Below are 12,787 nucleotides of genomic sequence, written 5' to 3' on the forward strand. Positions count from 1 at the left end.
CGGCCGACACCCTTGTCCGCGCAGGGATTCCAGAGCCTGGGGTCCCTTGCACGCTCCCTGGCCACCCACCGCCCACCTGACACATTCAGAGCGTCCAACCACAGTCCGGGCACACGAACGACGACAGGCAACCGGTCTCACACGATATTAAAATGCGCTTGAGGAAAGCAAGACCCGGGACGGCAGGACACGACCACAGGAATGGAAACGTGGGTTGAGTGGAGGCACACGATCAGGCCCAGCAATTCTGAGACCTACAGGAAGACAGGGACGCCCTAACACACGGCAGGGTACCCCCTGAAAAACCCGAAGACGCTAATACATCTGACGCACTGAGTACCGTCTGAAACACACACACGGAATCGGTCTTACGTCCGCCTGGGCATACAGCAGGAGCCTAATGAGAAAACAGTCACCTCTGCTCTGTGCCAGGCCCCGAGCTAAGCACCTGAGAGACCTTATTTCATTCGATCCCCGTAAGGGACTCTAAGGTGAATGTTGGAGAAACTGAGGCCTGCCGGGGGGCAGCGACTGGCTCGGGGTCCTTCAGCCAGGTCTATGTGTCCCTCCCATGTGTGTCTTGCTCCCTCCCCCCCCCCGCCTCCCCATGTGCCTTGCTCAGCGTGCGTGCGACGCTCCCCTCCCAGCTGACCGAGACTCCAGTCACCCCCGGCCTAGCCCAGAGTCTGCACCTCCTGCCGGGTCCCTGACTCCACTCCCTTCTCCTTCCGGCCAGCAGCTGTGGCCATCTAGCTATGGACCCTGAAGGGATCACCCTTCCGAGCCTGTTTCCAGAGCTCTGAAATGGGGGCGGCGACAGGGTGACAGTGGCCACACACAGGGCAGCAGCGAGGATTAACCTGAGCGTTGAATCCCGGCCATCGCGGGTCCTCAGCCAACTTAGCGCCTCTTCGCCAGACGCAGCGAAGGGACACGGCCCCCCTGCCCCTCCAGCAGCCACCAGCCCAGTGGGGTGTGGACTCAGAGGCTGGGGGACCGGCTGCTTCCGCCCGCGTGCGCTTCAACAGAGAAGGCGCGACGTCCGGCCCCCACCCTGGCTCCGGCCCCCTGCCTTCTGTCCTCCTCCAGGGCACATGCTAACAAGGGGGTGACAGGACTGGGGGCTGAGCCGCTGCAGCCACACGGGAGACCTCTCCCCAGGCCACGCAGGGGTCCCCGCACCGGGCCTGCTCCCGCCGCTCCTCACGGTCCTGCTGCCTGGACAGGGTTCGCACACCGGACACGGCCTGAAACCTCGATCGGGTGCAGACGCACGAACACGCCCCTTTCGCTCCCCTTCCTGCCTCGTAACCCGGGGAAGAGGATGAGATCATTAGGGTCCACACCTGTCCGAGGACCCTGGCGGGCTCGGGGCGGCTGCCGCTCCGTCTCCGTGACGGCAGGCCCGGGCCGTGCCCAATTCCCGGACAGGGCCTCACGCGCCAACCTGCCGCTGGCCAGGGCCGTTCACCGACCCAGTGCGTTCACTACAGAGTTGAACCCGGCCTCCCTGCGGGAGCCCCAAGGAAAGCCCACCCCGGACCCAACCCCTGTCGCCACAAATCCAGGCACCCTGGGGTGAGGACGCCCCGTAAGAACCCTAACCAGCACTCAGACCTTGGAGCCCCAGGGCCGCCCACGCCTACCCACCTTCTTGGTGTAGCCCATGGCCTTCAGAACAGAGTGATTCAAGGTCTCCAAGGAGGCCAGGACGTCCTCATAATCCCCCATGTGGTCCACAAAGTAATCTGAGGGAGGGGAAAGCAAAGGTCAGGGGTCACAGGAGGAGGATTCTACCCCAGCCCTCGGGCCTTCCCGTGCATCCCACCTGTGCCCCGGGGACTCCCGGGTCCCGTCCCCCGACCCCAGTGCTGGTCCCTGCAGATCGGGCACCTACCACACAGTTCCTTGGTGTCCACGTGGCTGCGGAGAGAACGAGGGAGACTCAGGTCAGGCCTGTCCCGTCCCAGCCGCCCTCCCCGCCCCCCGCCCCCCCAGCACGCGGGGCCCGGAGCTCGTCAAACCCCTGCCGTGCCTCCTCTCTGGACCGTCCTACGTGCCGGCACCTGAGCCAAGTTCACAGGTGAGGCGCCGCAGGTAAACGATGCCCTGCCCCCCACCCGGAAGGACAGAGCAGGGATCCACCCCTGCGTGACCTCTGACCCCACTACCACTCATTTCCTCTCCCCTGCTGCGCCGACCGACCGTGTCCCGAGCGCACAGGGCCAAGAATGGGGCTAAGTCAGGGGCTGGGCAAAGGGAGGGGAAGGGACAGAAGGCGGAGGGCCCAGGACTCTGACAGGCTGTCAATAAAACTCGTGTGACACGCCGCCCCCCCGGCATCCCTGCCTGCTGGGTCCTGGGACAGCCGTCCTCGTGCCCACCCCAGCCCTGGGGTCCCGCAGACCCATTCCTAAGGCGTGGAGAGGACCGGGCCCCTCCTCGGAGGACGCTAAGCACCGAAATGCCACCCAGGCTGGTGAAGGTGCACGTAGCAGCCTCAGAGCAGAGACGTGACGGCAGGGTGTGCTGGGGGCGGATGCCAAGGGACCCGAGTGTCTGTGCAGTTCTGGGAGCCTTGCCCTGTCTGGGCGCCAGCTCCCTCACTGAGAGAGGAGGGGCTCCCTGGGGTAGAGAGCTCGGGGAACCCCAGGTGCCCAAGATGCTTTCTGGGAGAAGGCTCCTGGGGCCCCATAAACCTGGGTTCAGAGGCTTTGCCAGCCCTGTCTTGGGAAGCTCCTTGAATTCCCACCACACGTTAAATGTTCTGACGAGTCCCGCAGAGAGGAAGCCTGTTTTGGTTGGGCTTAAACTAGGATCTTACCACTCTTTCTGATCCACGTGAACTGTTTTGGGCAGAAAGCCTACTTAGCATCCCAAGGAGCAAATGTTTATAGGTCACACCCCAGGGAATGCTGGAGAGACTCATCCTAGAAGTCTTTAGAGTTCTGACCTTCTAGAAGGTCATGGCTAAACTCTCTGACCGATGCCTCCACTCGCCCTGGCCCTTTCAAAGCTCCCTGGGGATCACAGAGGCCTCCATCCGTCTCCAGAAACAAAGCCCTTCACTGGGTCTACAGCAGAAAGCTGTTTCTTTGACGCGGCCTTCCTTGGACAAGGACACCCGGCCACCTGGTCCCCAGCCTGTGCCTCCCAGGACACTCAGCCCCGGCCTCTGGTCCAGGTGGCTACTGTGCTGGGTCCCTTGCAAACAGGCTCGGTAGCAGCTCCTTGTCCACACTAGGCCCGTCTGTCTCAGGGGACCCCAACTCATCAAATCTGCTTCACGCGGCACCCCCCGCCCCCGGAACTCGGGTCCCCATCGCCTGAGCGGGGCCCGAGGAAGGTGACCGGGTGGGGGGGCGGAGAAGGAGGCTGGGGCTCATCCTGCCTGGGAAATCCCAGGCAACGAGGGAGGCTGCCAGGTCGGGCAAGCGTGAGTGGAGCATACACTTGGCACTTGACTTCGGGGTGGGTGAGGCCAGAGTTTCCGGTTAGTTCTGAGATGCAAGCTCGGGGGGTTATGACGGGTTGCCTCGGACACCGAGCTAGAAGCCGGGTTGAAGGGAGAGCCAGGATGCGTATCTGGTTGGTCCGGTCGAAGACAGGACCGGTGAGCACCAAGGTGATAGAGTTGACCCTGGCGCCGGGGTCACTCACACCAGGGCTTGAGTTCGCAGAAGGGTGGCGTCACTGCCACCGTTCCCTTTTCGTTACCCTGCGTCCGTGCTGCAAGACGTAGGGTCCCTTCTTCCGTAGCCACGTGTGCTCAGAAGACAACTTTGCCGGCACAACAGCGTCCTGCCCACGCCCCCAGGTCACCCCAGCCGGCAGTGGGACGGGGGGTGGGGGGGTGGCCAGACAGATCCGAGGTTTGGATCAGCCAGCGTGGGGGTGTTTCAGGGGTCCTGCTCCTCCAGGGGGGTGGGAAACGGAGACCGCTCACTAGCTGCCGAGGAAGAAGCTCCCCCCCGCCCCACACCCGCCGGACGCCCCTGTCCCAACATGCAGGACCTCGCTCACTTAGTGTTGTCGGAGTCGATGGTGTGGAAGAGAGCCTCCAGATCCTTGTCATCGAGAACGCCATCTGCGAAGAAAAGCTGGAACTCCTCCAGGGACAGCTTCCCATCGTCTGCGAGGGAGGGAAGGAGAGAGGGCAGCCGGTGTCTAAGAGATAAGACATCCCAGATCCCGACAGTCCCCCGGCCACCGCATCCCAGCCAGATCCTCTGTGCCTGCCCCGGGACTGCCCGAAGTGACCAGCACCCTCCAGCGCACAGAAAATCCCCACCTTCTCCAGCTAATTCCCAAGCCGACGCATCAACACCCTCTCGCAGCTAATCCCGGAACCCACGGCGACTACAAGCAGTAGCCAGTTGGCTCAGGCTCACGACGGCCACGGTCAACACACACACAGCCCCTGCTCCCTGCCGGCTCATCTCTCCCCTGACTCGCCCGAGCACCTGCGGTGGGTACCGTCGAAGGCAGCAGCACGGCAAAGCCGGGCCGTCTGAGGACCCTTCTCTCTTGCTTCCAAATGCCCAGACAACCCCCCCACCCATATCTGCATCATCTCCAGCCCCAGCACCCAGGTCCTGGCTCAGGGGAGGGGACACCCTCTTTCCTCTCTGCCCCGTCCGTCCGCAGGGCAGACCCCGGGCCCACACCTTCACAGCTGCCAGCAGGGAGGGACTTGCCACCCTGCCACCACGAAGACACCAAACCGCAAGGCAACGAGGGGGCGGGCCTGGCGGGGGGCCAGCCTCTGTGGTCCTGAGATGGGAGGGGCCCCACGGGTCACTGAGGGGCTCCAAGCAGCCAGCGACTCTGGGAGAGGCTGACCGAGCTCCCACCCTCAGCAACTTGCACTTGGGCACACCTGCTGCGAGCTGACCTCTGCCCCCTGCAGCCACGACCCCTTCCTCAGGGAGCTCACGCTCCTTAAAGGAGCCGCGTCTGCGGCGGGCAGTTGGAAGTGAGGGAGAGGGCAGCCCCCAGCCCCTCCACGCAGACCTCCTTCCATTACTTCCAGCCAGGCTGCAATCAAAGCCCCTGCAAGCCCACGAGGGAGGGTACGTCTGCGTGGGTTAGAAAGGGATGGCCCTCCTTGGATGGGAGGGAGAGGCAGGTGTGGCCCCGTATCAGGACTGGGCCGGGCATGGAAGGCAGGCTGGATCTGAGGTCCTCCCTTCCATCCGGAAGGGGCCGGACCATACACGGCAGGCCCAGCTGGGCCCAGAGCAGAAGGATTCTCTTGTATCGTATTTTTTAAGAGTTTTTTTTTTTTTAAGTTATCTATTTGAGACAGAGAGAGAGGGGGCTGAGCAGGGGAGGGGCAGGGAGAAAGGGAGAGAGAGAAGCCCACCCAGGGTCCGCATTGCACGCTGAGCCTGACACGGGGCTTGACCTCATGACTGAGAAACCATGACTTGAGACGAAATCAAGAGACGCTTAACCGACAGAGCCACCCAGGTGCCCCTTTTTAAAGATTTTACCTTTAAAAAAAAAAAAGTTTATTTTTGAGAGAGAGAGAGAGAGAGAGAGAGACACACGCAGAGTGTGAGCAGGGGAGGGGCAGAGAGCGAGGGAGACGGAATCTGAAGCAGGCTCCAGGCTCCCAGCTATGAGCACAGTCTGACCTGGGGCTTGAACTCACGAACCACAAGATCACGGGGAGCCGAGGGCGAGTCTGCGCCCTGTGGACGCGTGCTGACCGACCGGTCGTGGTGGCCAGGGGCACAGAGTCGGGGTGGGGGTGGGGGGGATCTCCCTGCCCCCGTCTCCTCCTGCCTGTCCTGCCCGGGCACCTGCATCCGGGGTGCCCTGTGGAGGGCAGGCAAGAGACGCCCGCCAGGCCTCCCGAGCACGGCCTTCCTGGCTGACATTTCCCTTCAATGTCCTGCCACAGCCCGGATGAACCCAGAGCGGCTAATGAGGGGAGAAACACCTGCCCGGGCTTCTGTGCGATCAGAGGCACAGCCCCGGCCCCCCCACTCTCAGCAAGGACCCCCGAGCGGGCGGCCGTGTGCGGGCGTCTTGGCTAATGAGCACGAGCTCAGCCTCTGTCACAGGGACCTTTCAAACGGCCGCAGGCTGCTAGCGTCCACGTCCCCGGGGACAGACGCACCCTGGCGCCCGGCTGTCTGCTGGACGCCCCGCGCCGCCCTTCCAAGGCCCCAGACCCCTGACCTTCGGCCTCCCCTTGGGAGCCTCGACGGGTCTCTATCTCAGCACAGAAGCCTCTGTCCCGGGAGCCGTCAGCACGGGCCGGCCCAGAGCACTCGGCCCTGGGACCCCAGGGACTTAGGGGAGGGGACCATACCCCGCCTGGCACCCCCCCCCCAACCCGGCATCTTCCGCAGCGGATGCCTGGGGCAGGGAGTGCGCGAAGCCACTGCGTGTGTAGTTCTAGCCGCACTCACTCCCGGCCAGACGTGTTCTCAAGCCAGGCTGGACGGGGTCAGAACTGCCCAGGCTGCTCCCCAGCCAGGGGTCTACGGTCCCACCCCTGCTCGGTCTGGGCCTCGCTTTTGCCGTCTGTAAAATGGGGGCGGGTGCTTCTTACCCCAGCAGGAGCACAGTGAGGCCCCAGTGAGGTGCCCAATGGGTGCCCATGGCCCCTGGCAGCTCCCCGGATGGAAGGCACAGGTGGGAACCCCACACCTGTGGGCAAACCACGGCGTCCGCGGCCACGGGCGGTGCTGGGCTCGGGGTCTCCCACAGCAGGTGTCCCCGGGTCCCGTGCCGGCTCCACCAAGGCCCTCTGAGAGGGGACTGGTGTCATCACACCCACTTACAGATGGGGAAACCGAGGCCCCAGCTGACTGGCCTGAGCTCACAGAGCTGCCAAGTGGCCGAGCCGGGACTCGAACCCAGGAGTCCCTGTGACACAGAAGGGACTCTTCCCCGGAAGCGTCCCTGGAACCGACGTCACACTCCCGCATTAACCCTGGGGACAATCCCCCCAGGGCCACTCGGCGGTGGCCAGGAAGACCCGAAGCCCCGTGAGGAGAATGGGCCCGGCCCCTCTGGGGCCCATGGAGCCAAGTCAGGGGACCCCAGAGCGGTCCCTGGGGTGGAAACTCGGCCTCTGACAAGGCAACAAGTGACGAGGAGGAAACCCCACCTGTGTCTGAGGGCGGCCGGTGAGCCACCCGCCCACGTGTGCCACACACATACACCCACACACACAGGGCCACGCGCACTCAGTGTGTCGAGCGGCAGTTACGGAGACACGGCCGTCCGGACCCACGGACACCTGCCGGGAGACGCACATAGCGCCACGCCCCAGGGTCGTGCACCCGCGCCCCCCGCGCCGGCAGACCCGTTACCCGTAAGCCCGCAAACGTCTGCTGGGGACCCACTGCGTGCGAGCATCGGGCCCACGCCAGGGACAAGCCCCGAGTCCTGCCTGTCAAGGGCTCACGACGTGCCACGGGGTCCTGGCCACTGCACTCTGAGGTCGCCAGAGAGATGCCCGTGTCAGGGATCAAGCCCCTTGACCTGCTCTGTAGCCTCTGAGGCTTCTTGAGAAGAGCTGCCACGACCCCTTCTCGGGTCACTGAAGCCCCCCCCCCCAGCCCCTTCCCTCCGCCCTGCTCCACGTGGAGCTGCTGGGGAGAGTCCTGTGTCCCAGTCGGCCTGGGAGGCGCCGCTGTCGTGCCCGAGGAGGGGGACAAGGGATGGAGACCCCTGGCTGTGCACCCCAGCCCCCGAGGCCTCACGTCGCACCCCCAACACCATGGGGGGGGGGCGGGTCAGCCGTAACTGCCGGGGCCAGGGAGGGAGGGGTTCGGGGGACCCGGGTGAGAGCTGCCGCCTTCAACTCCAGCCCGTGCAGGAGGCGCTGGGGCCTGAGGGCCCTGGGGACAGGCACCGGGGCCCCTGTCCCCCACCCTGCCCCCCGGCAGGGGCCCTGACACTTGATCAATTTTCCCAGCGAACAAAACAAACCGTGAGGGAGCCCTGCTTGATTCTCTCGTGGACTCTGTCGCCACATCTCCTCGCTCCACAGCCAAGGCAGTAGGCGAGTTAAGCGTTCTCACCCCACTTTAGAGATGGGCAAGACCGAGGCCTGCGGAGACACCGTGCCTTGGCGACAGTCTGGGGAGAGTCGCCCGGGGCCCAGCGATGAGGACAGCGGTATTTACAGGAAGTGGTACTGACTCGTGCTGCAGCTGTGAGGCTCAGACGGGCCTTGCGAGGCTGGGAGGCAGGGGCCTCTCCGAGAAGTCAGGAGAAGTCTGACTTCTCTCTGCTGGCCACGACGGGCCACTCACGTGGCTGGGGAGGGGGCGTGGCGTGGGGAAAAGTTCGGGGGTCTGCAGCACAACCTTGACTGCCTTCGTGCAGCTAGGCGGCCCCGGGCAAGTCACTTAACCTCCCTGGGCCACTCCGGAATCGTGAGGACAGGAGCGGCAGCCGTGAGTGTGTGAGGTCGCGGTGAGGAAAGAGGCACCAGGGCCGAGAGTGAGGCTGGGGGCTTCCGTGAAGGGTGGTCCCTGGGCACCCCCCACCCCGGGCCGCTCTGGCCCAGCCCAGCTGCGTGAGGGCGATGATGGTTCACCAGCACGTCCCGCACGACAGACGTCTTAGCATCCGAGACGGCCACACGCCGAACCCCCGCGGCATCCCTACAGCGCGGGAACTACGGGAATGCCCCCCAGACGCAGATAGGGAAACTGAGGCACAAGGCAGCACCGGCCTGTGGTGTTCTGACCTCCAAGGCCTGTACTTGTCACCGGCAGGTTCAAGGCCGTCCATGCCCCCACCCCTCGGCCCTCCCCCCACCAGGCGCCGGGACGGGAAGAGCCGGGGCCTCCTTCAGGGGACAGCCCGGGAGGGGAACTCACCGTTTTTGTCCGCACGTCGGAAAATCTGCGGGGAAGAGAGGTGGCGTCAGTGAGGGGCCCAGAGGGGCGGGCGCCCTCCAGCGGCCTCTGACTCATCTCGAGATCCCCCTCCTCCCAGGAGGAGACCCCGGCTGGGATCCAGGGCGGGAGGGATGTTTCAGGCGGAGTCCTCCCTGCCGCCGGGGAGGAAGCTGCGCCCACTCGCCTTCTGTGCCGCCAGCCCACCCACGACCGCACTGACAGACACGCGCACGCACACGTGGACACACGCACGCTCACACCCAGCCGCGGGCCCGCGGGTGTGCCCCCGGAGCCACTGGTCCACGTGGCTTTCCCACCGTGCCACGCTCAGTCACACGCTCAGAAGCCGTGTCCCGTGGACGCGGCCACACGCCTCGCACCACTGCACCCCTCGGGGAGCCCCGGTTTCCTCCAGCGGGGTGGCTTAAGTCTGAACAGAGGCGTCTGCTAAGGGGACCTGGGGGGGCCTGGCGACTGGACCCCCCAGGGGCAGGACTGGATTATTTCTCGGGGGGGGGGGGGTGGGGAGTGGGCGGAAGCAGGCCACCAAGAGCTCAGAAAACCAGGTGCACTGCAGGTGCAAGTCTCTGGCTGCTGTGGGAGGGGATGGGGGGGACAGCCCAACCCCCGCCCCCCAAACATGAGCCGAGACCCCATAACCCCACCCCCACCCTGTGGTATTTTTGGGAGCGGATGAGCCACACTGATAAGAAGGGGGAGGGGGAGGCCCCACCCCCTCTGGCCATGGTACCTTGGGCCCAAGCCCTCAGGCCAAGGACAGATGTCCCCCCCATCCCTCCTAGCACCACACATGGTGACAGACTGAGGCAGCAGTTCACGAAGGGCTTCTCAAACATCACCCCCTTCCCTTAGCTGAAACCCTAGTCTGGGGTACTGAGCAGGAGCAAATGTGGCTGGGGCAGAAGGGGGACAATTATCAGAGCACCGGGACCCTCCCCCAAAGCCCCATCGTGGGCACTCCACACCCGTGCCCCTGACTGCAAAGTTCCCCGAGGCCAGGGTCCCACCCTCAGGTGCCCCCCTCCCCATGCCTCAGGCAAGTGAATGGTGCAGACCACGTGATGTGGCTCCGGGAGTCCGATCATCACCCCATTTCCTAGATGAAGAAATGGGGTCTCGGGGACCCGCACACGCCAGCTTGAAGAGGGCACCGGAGCTCACTAAGCCGTACTGTTAGAAGCAGCAGGGGTGTGGACAGGGCTTCCCTACAAGGGCAGGCCCAGAGCTTTCGCCTCCAGAGCTAGGCTGGGGGTCCTGAGGGAGAGGATCCATCTGTGCATGCGTGCGTGCGTCTGTGTGTGTGTGTGTGTGTGTGTGTGTGTGTGTGTGTCTGGGGGCGAGGCAGCCACAAGCACCCACGGCACAGCTCGCCCTTCCCCGCCCAGCCCTCTCTGCCTGGAGCCAAGTGTGGGTTCCAGGAGACAGGAGGTTCGGGAGGGGAGAGGAAATCTACGCTCCCAGCCAACCATCAAACACACAGACACAACTCTCCCAGAAACCCAGCCCGCACAGGACCCTCCTCGGGACACGCACATCCTAGGCTCCGCTGTTACCGGGTGGGGGTGGTGCCCAGGACACAGCCCCCCTCCGCCTCCCCCGGGGAGCCTCCCCCCACCAGCAGTGAAATCTCCCTCCCACTCCTCGGGAGTGGGTGGCAGGAGGAGGTGGGCTTCCCAGAGGTGGGTGGCTTGGGTCCCAGGGGGAAGGGGGGCTTGAGTAGAAGGTATGGAGGATGGAGGGGGCTCCGAGTGGAGGGGGGGTCGTGGGGGCCGGGACCCCAGAGGTGTCCAGGCTCAGAGCAGATGGGGGTAGTCCTAGCTGTACCGAAAGGAGAGGGGAAGACAGGGGTGGGGAGGGGGCTTCACTTTCAAAGAGGTGGTGGCTGGGGTGGAAAGGGGCTTTGGGGATGAGAACACAAGGTCTCAGGGTCTACCGCCAGAACGAGAAAAGGGAAACCAGAGTTAGGGGTTGGAAAAGTGGGGGGGGGGGAGGTGGTCTCAGAAAAGTAGCGATTCAGGCGATGATCCAGGATGGAAAGGAGGAGGGGGCCCGGAGGCGGCAGGTGCTGGCATCCGACAGCGGATGGGGGTAAAGGAGGAGGTGCAGGGCTGGGGAAAGGGTAAGGGCTCGGCCAGCATATAAGTAGGGGGGCGGTGGCCGGCAAAGGGCTCCAGGGCTCGGAGAAGGTGGTGATCCCCAGAAGTGGAGGGAGGGAGCGGGTGGAAGGGGATCGTCCTGGTCCAGCGACAAGACTAGACCGGGATGGAGACCCGCCGGGACTTGCAGGGGCTGGGGTCGCGCTCTGGGACGCAGAGGGGCCGGGTGCGGGTCCTGCTCCCGGCCGCCGAGGGGAAAGCGCCCCGGGGAGGGGGGTCCCCCGCGGGGGAAGAGGGGGCCTCGCGGGTCCCGGCGGGGACGGAGGAAGGCGGCGTCGGGAGCGCCCCCGGTGGGAGGAGGGGGCTCGGGGTCCCGGCCGGCGCGTACTCACGTCCAGGATGACGGCGGTGCCCCCGCGCGGCGAGCCGGGCCCCGGGCCGGGGCCGGGGTCCGCGGCGGGGGCGTCGGGGGCGTCGGGGGCCAGCGGCGCCCGGGGCTCGCCCATCCTGGCGCCCACCCAGCGCAGCAGCCCGCCCAGCGCCCGGCCCTGCGGCGGCGGCTCCCGGAGCAGCCTGTGCGCGCCGGCCCTGCACAGGCGCGCCGCCCGCTCGCACATCGCGCCGCGCCCGCCGCCGCCGCCCGGAAGCCCGCCGACCCCCGCCCGGCCCGCGGCCCGCCCCCGCGCGACCCCTCCCCGCCGCCGCCGCCGCCCGCGCCGCCCCGCCCTCCCTCCCGCGGCCCCGCGGCCGCGGCCACCGCGGGGACGGGCCGACACCGGGGAACTGGGCGGGGGGAGGGGGCGCTCCGCCCGGACCCCGAGCCACGTGCCTCGAGTCCACCGCCCCACCCCCTCTGCCCCCCACCCCCACCCCGGGAGCCGGGCGCGGCGGCAGAGGGCTACCCGTGGAGGCGCGGTGCTGGGCGCCGGACCCCAGCCCCGGCCACGGAAGGGGCCGCCCGGTCGGTGCCGCGTTGGGGGTGGGGGGGTGGGGGGGGCGTCTGGCTGCGCGGCAGGGGGCTTCCCTGGGGCTGTCCCCCGAAAGTCTCCCGCTGCCCCCCCCCCCCGCAGGTTCCCCCCACCCTACCCGCGGCGCCTCCTCAAGGGCCGAAGCGCGGGTGTCCGGCGAGTCCGGAGCGCCCTCTGCTGGCTGAAGCTCCCGAGATCAGTGCCCAGGCGCTGGGCCTCCCCCAGGACTCCCGCGAGGGCCTGCATGCCTCCTCAACCGTCCCCCACCTCGTCACACAGCGCCCAGACCAGTCTTTGCACCAGAACACTCTCTTCCTCACACACCCCTATCCATCCATCCATCCATCCATCCATCCATCCATCCATCCCTTCATCCTCAACGGGCCCGAAGGATGAGTTAAGGAGCATCCACTAGGTCCTAGGCCCGTTGGAGGCACTGGGTTCCACTAGTGAGCAGAACAGACAGGGCTGGGGGTGGGTGGGTGGTGTCCTTGGCCTCCTGCAACCTACACCCTGGTGGGCAGAGTCAGATACGGGAGCGATTCCACAGATAAACCAACCCCAAAAGCTGAACTGCCATGAAGAGGTAGAACCTTGGGCCGTGAACGGGGGACTGTCCTGGTGGCTACGGAGGGGCTCGTGGCAGTGCAGGCTTCCTGGAGGAAGTGATGTGCTTAGGCTGAGAGAGTGGAAGGAAGAGGAGTCAGAGAGGAGGGAAAGTGTCCTGGGCGAGAGACCGGCCCCTGCAAAGGCCCTGTGGCAGGTGCAAGCATGGGTGCATGAGGGACTGAAAAGCGTGTGGCCGGGAGGGAGCGTGGGAGAAGGGCCG

The 12,787-nt window shown here is 65.8% G+C and overlaps 1 protein-coding gene across 2 annotated transcripts in view; it reads right to left on the bottom strand.

Moving 5' to 3' along the window:
- NECAB2 (N-terminal EF-hand calcium binding protein 2) overlaps positions 1-11,607 on the bottom strand; it is a 29,701-nt gene extending 18,094 nt beyond the window's left edge. For both annotated transcript variants that reach the window (XM_086688808.1, XM_086688807.1), the window contains exons 1-5: positions 11,383-11,607; positions 8,853-8,877; positions 4,024-4,132; positions 1,898-1,923; positions 1,651-1,748 (exon numbers count right to left, since the gene is read on the bottom strand). In XM_086688808.1, coding sequence (XP_086544934.1) covers positions 1,651-1,748; positions 1,898-1,923; positions 4,024-4,132; positions 8,853-8,877; positions 11,383-11,607 — 483 coding nt within the window. The remainder of the gene's footprint in view (positions 1-1,650; positions 1,749-1,897; positions 1,924-4,023; positions 4,133-8,852; positions 8,878-11,382) is intronic.
- Positions 11,608-12,787: the final 1,180 nt, after the last annotated feature.

The sequence above is a fragment of the Puma concolor genome, chromosome E2 (assembly GCF_028749965.1).
Source record: "Puma concolor isolate L17-30 chromosome E2, mPumCon1.1.hap2, whole genome shotgun sequence".
NCBI lineage: Eukaryota > Metazoa > Chordata > Mammalia > Carnivora > Felidae > Puma > Puma concolor.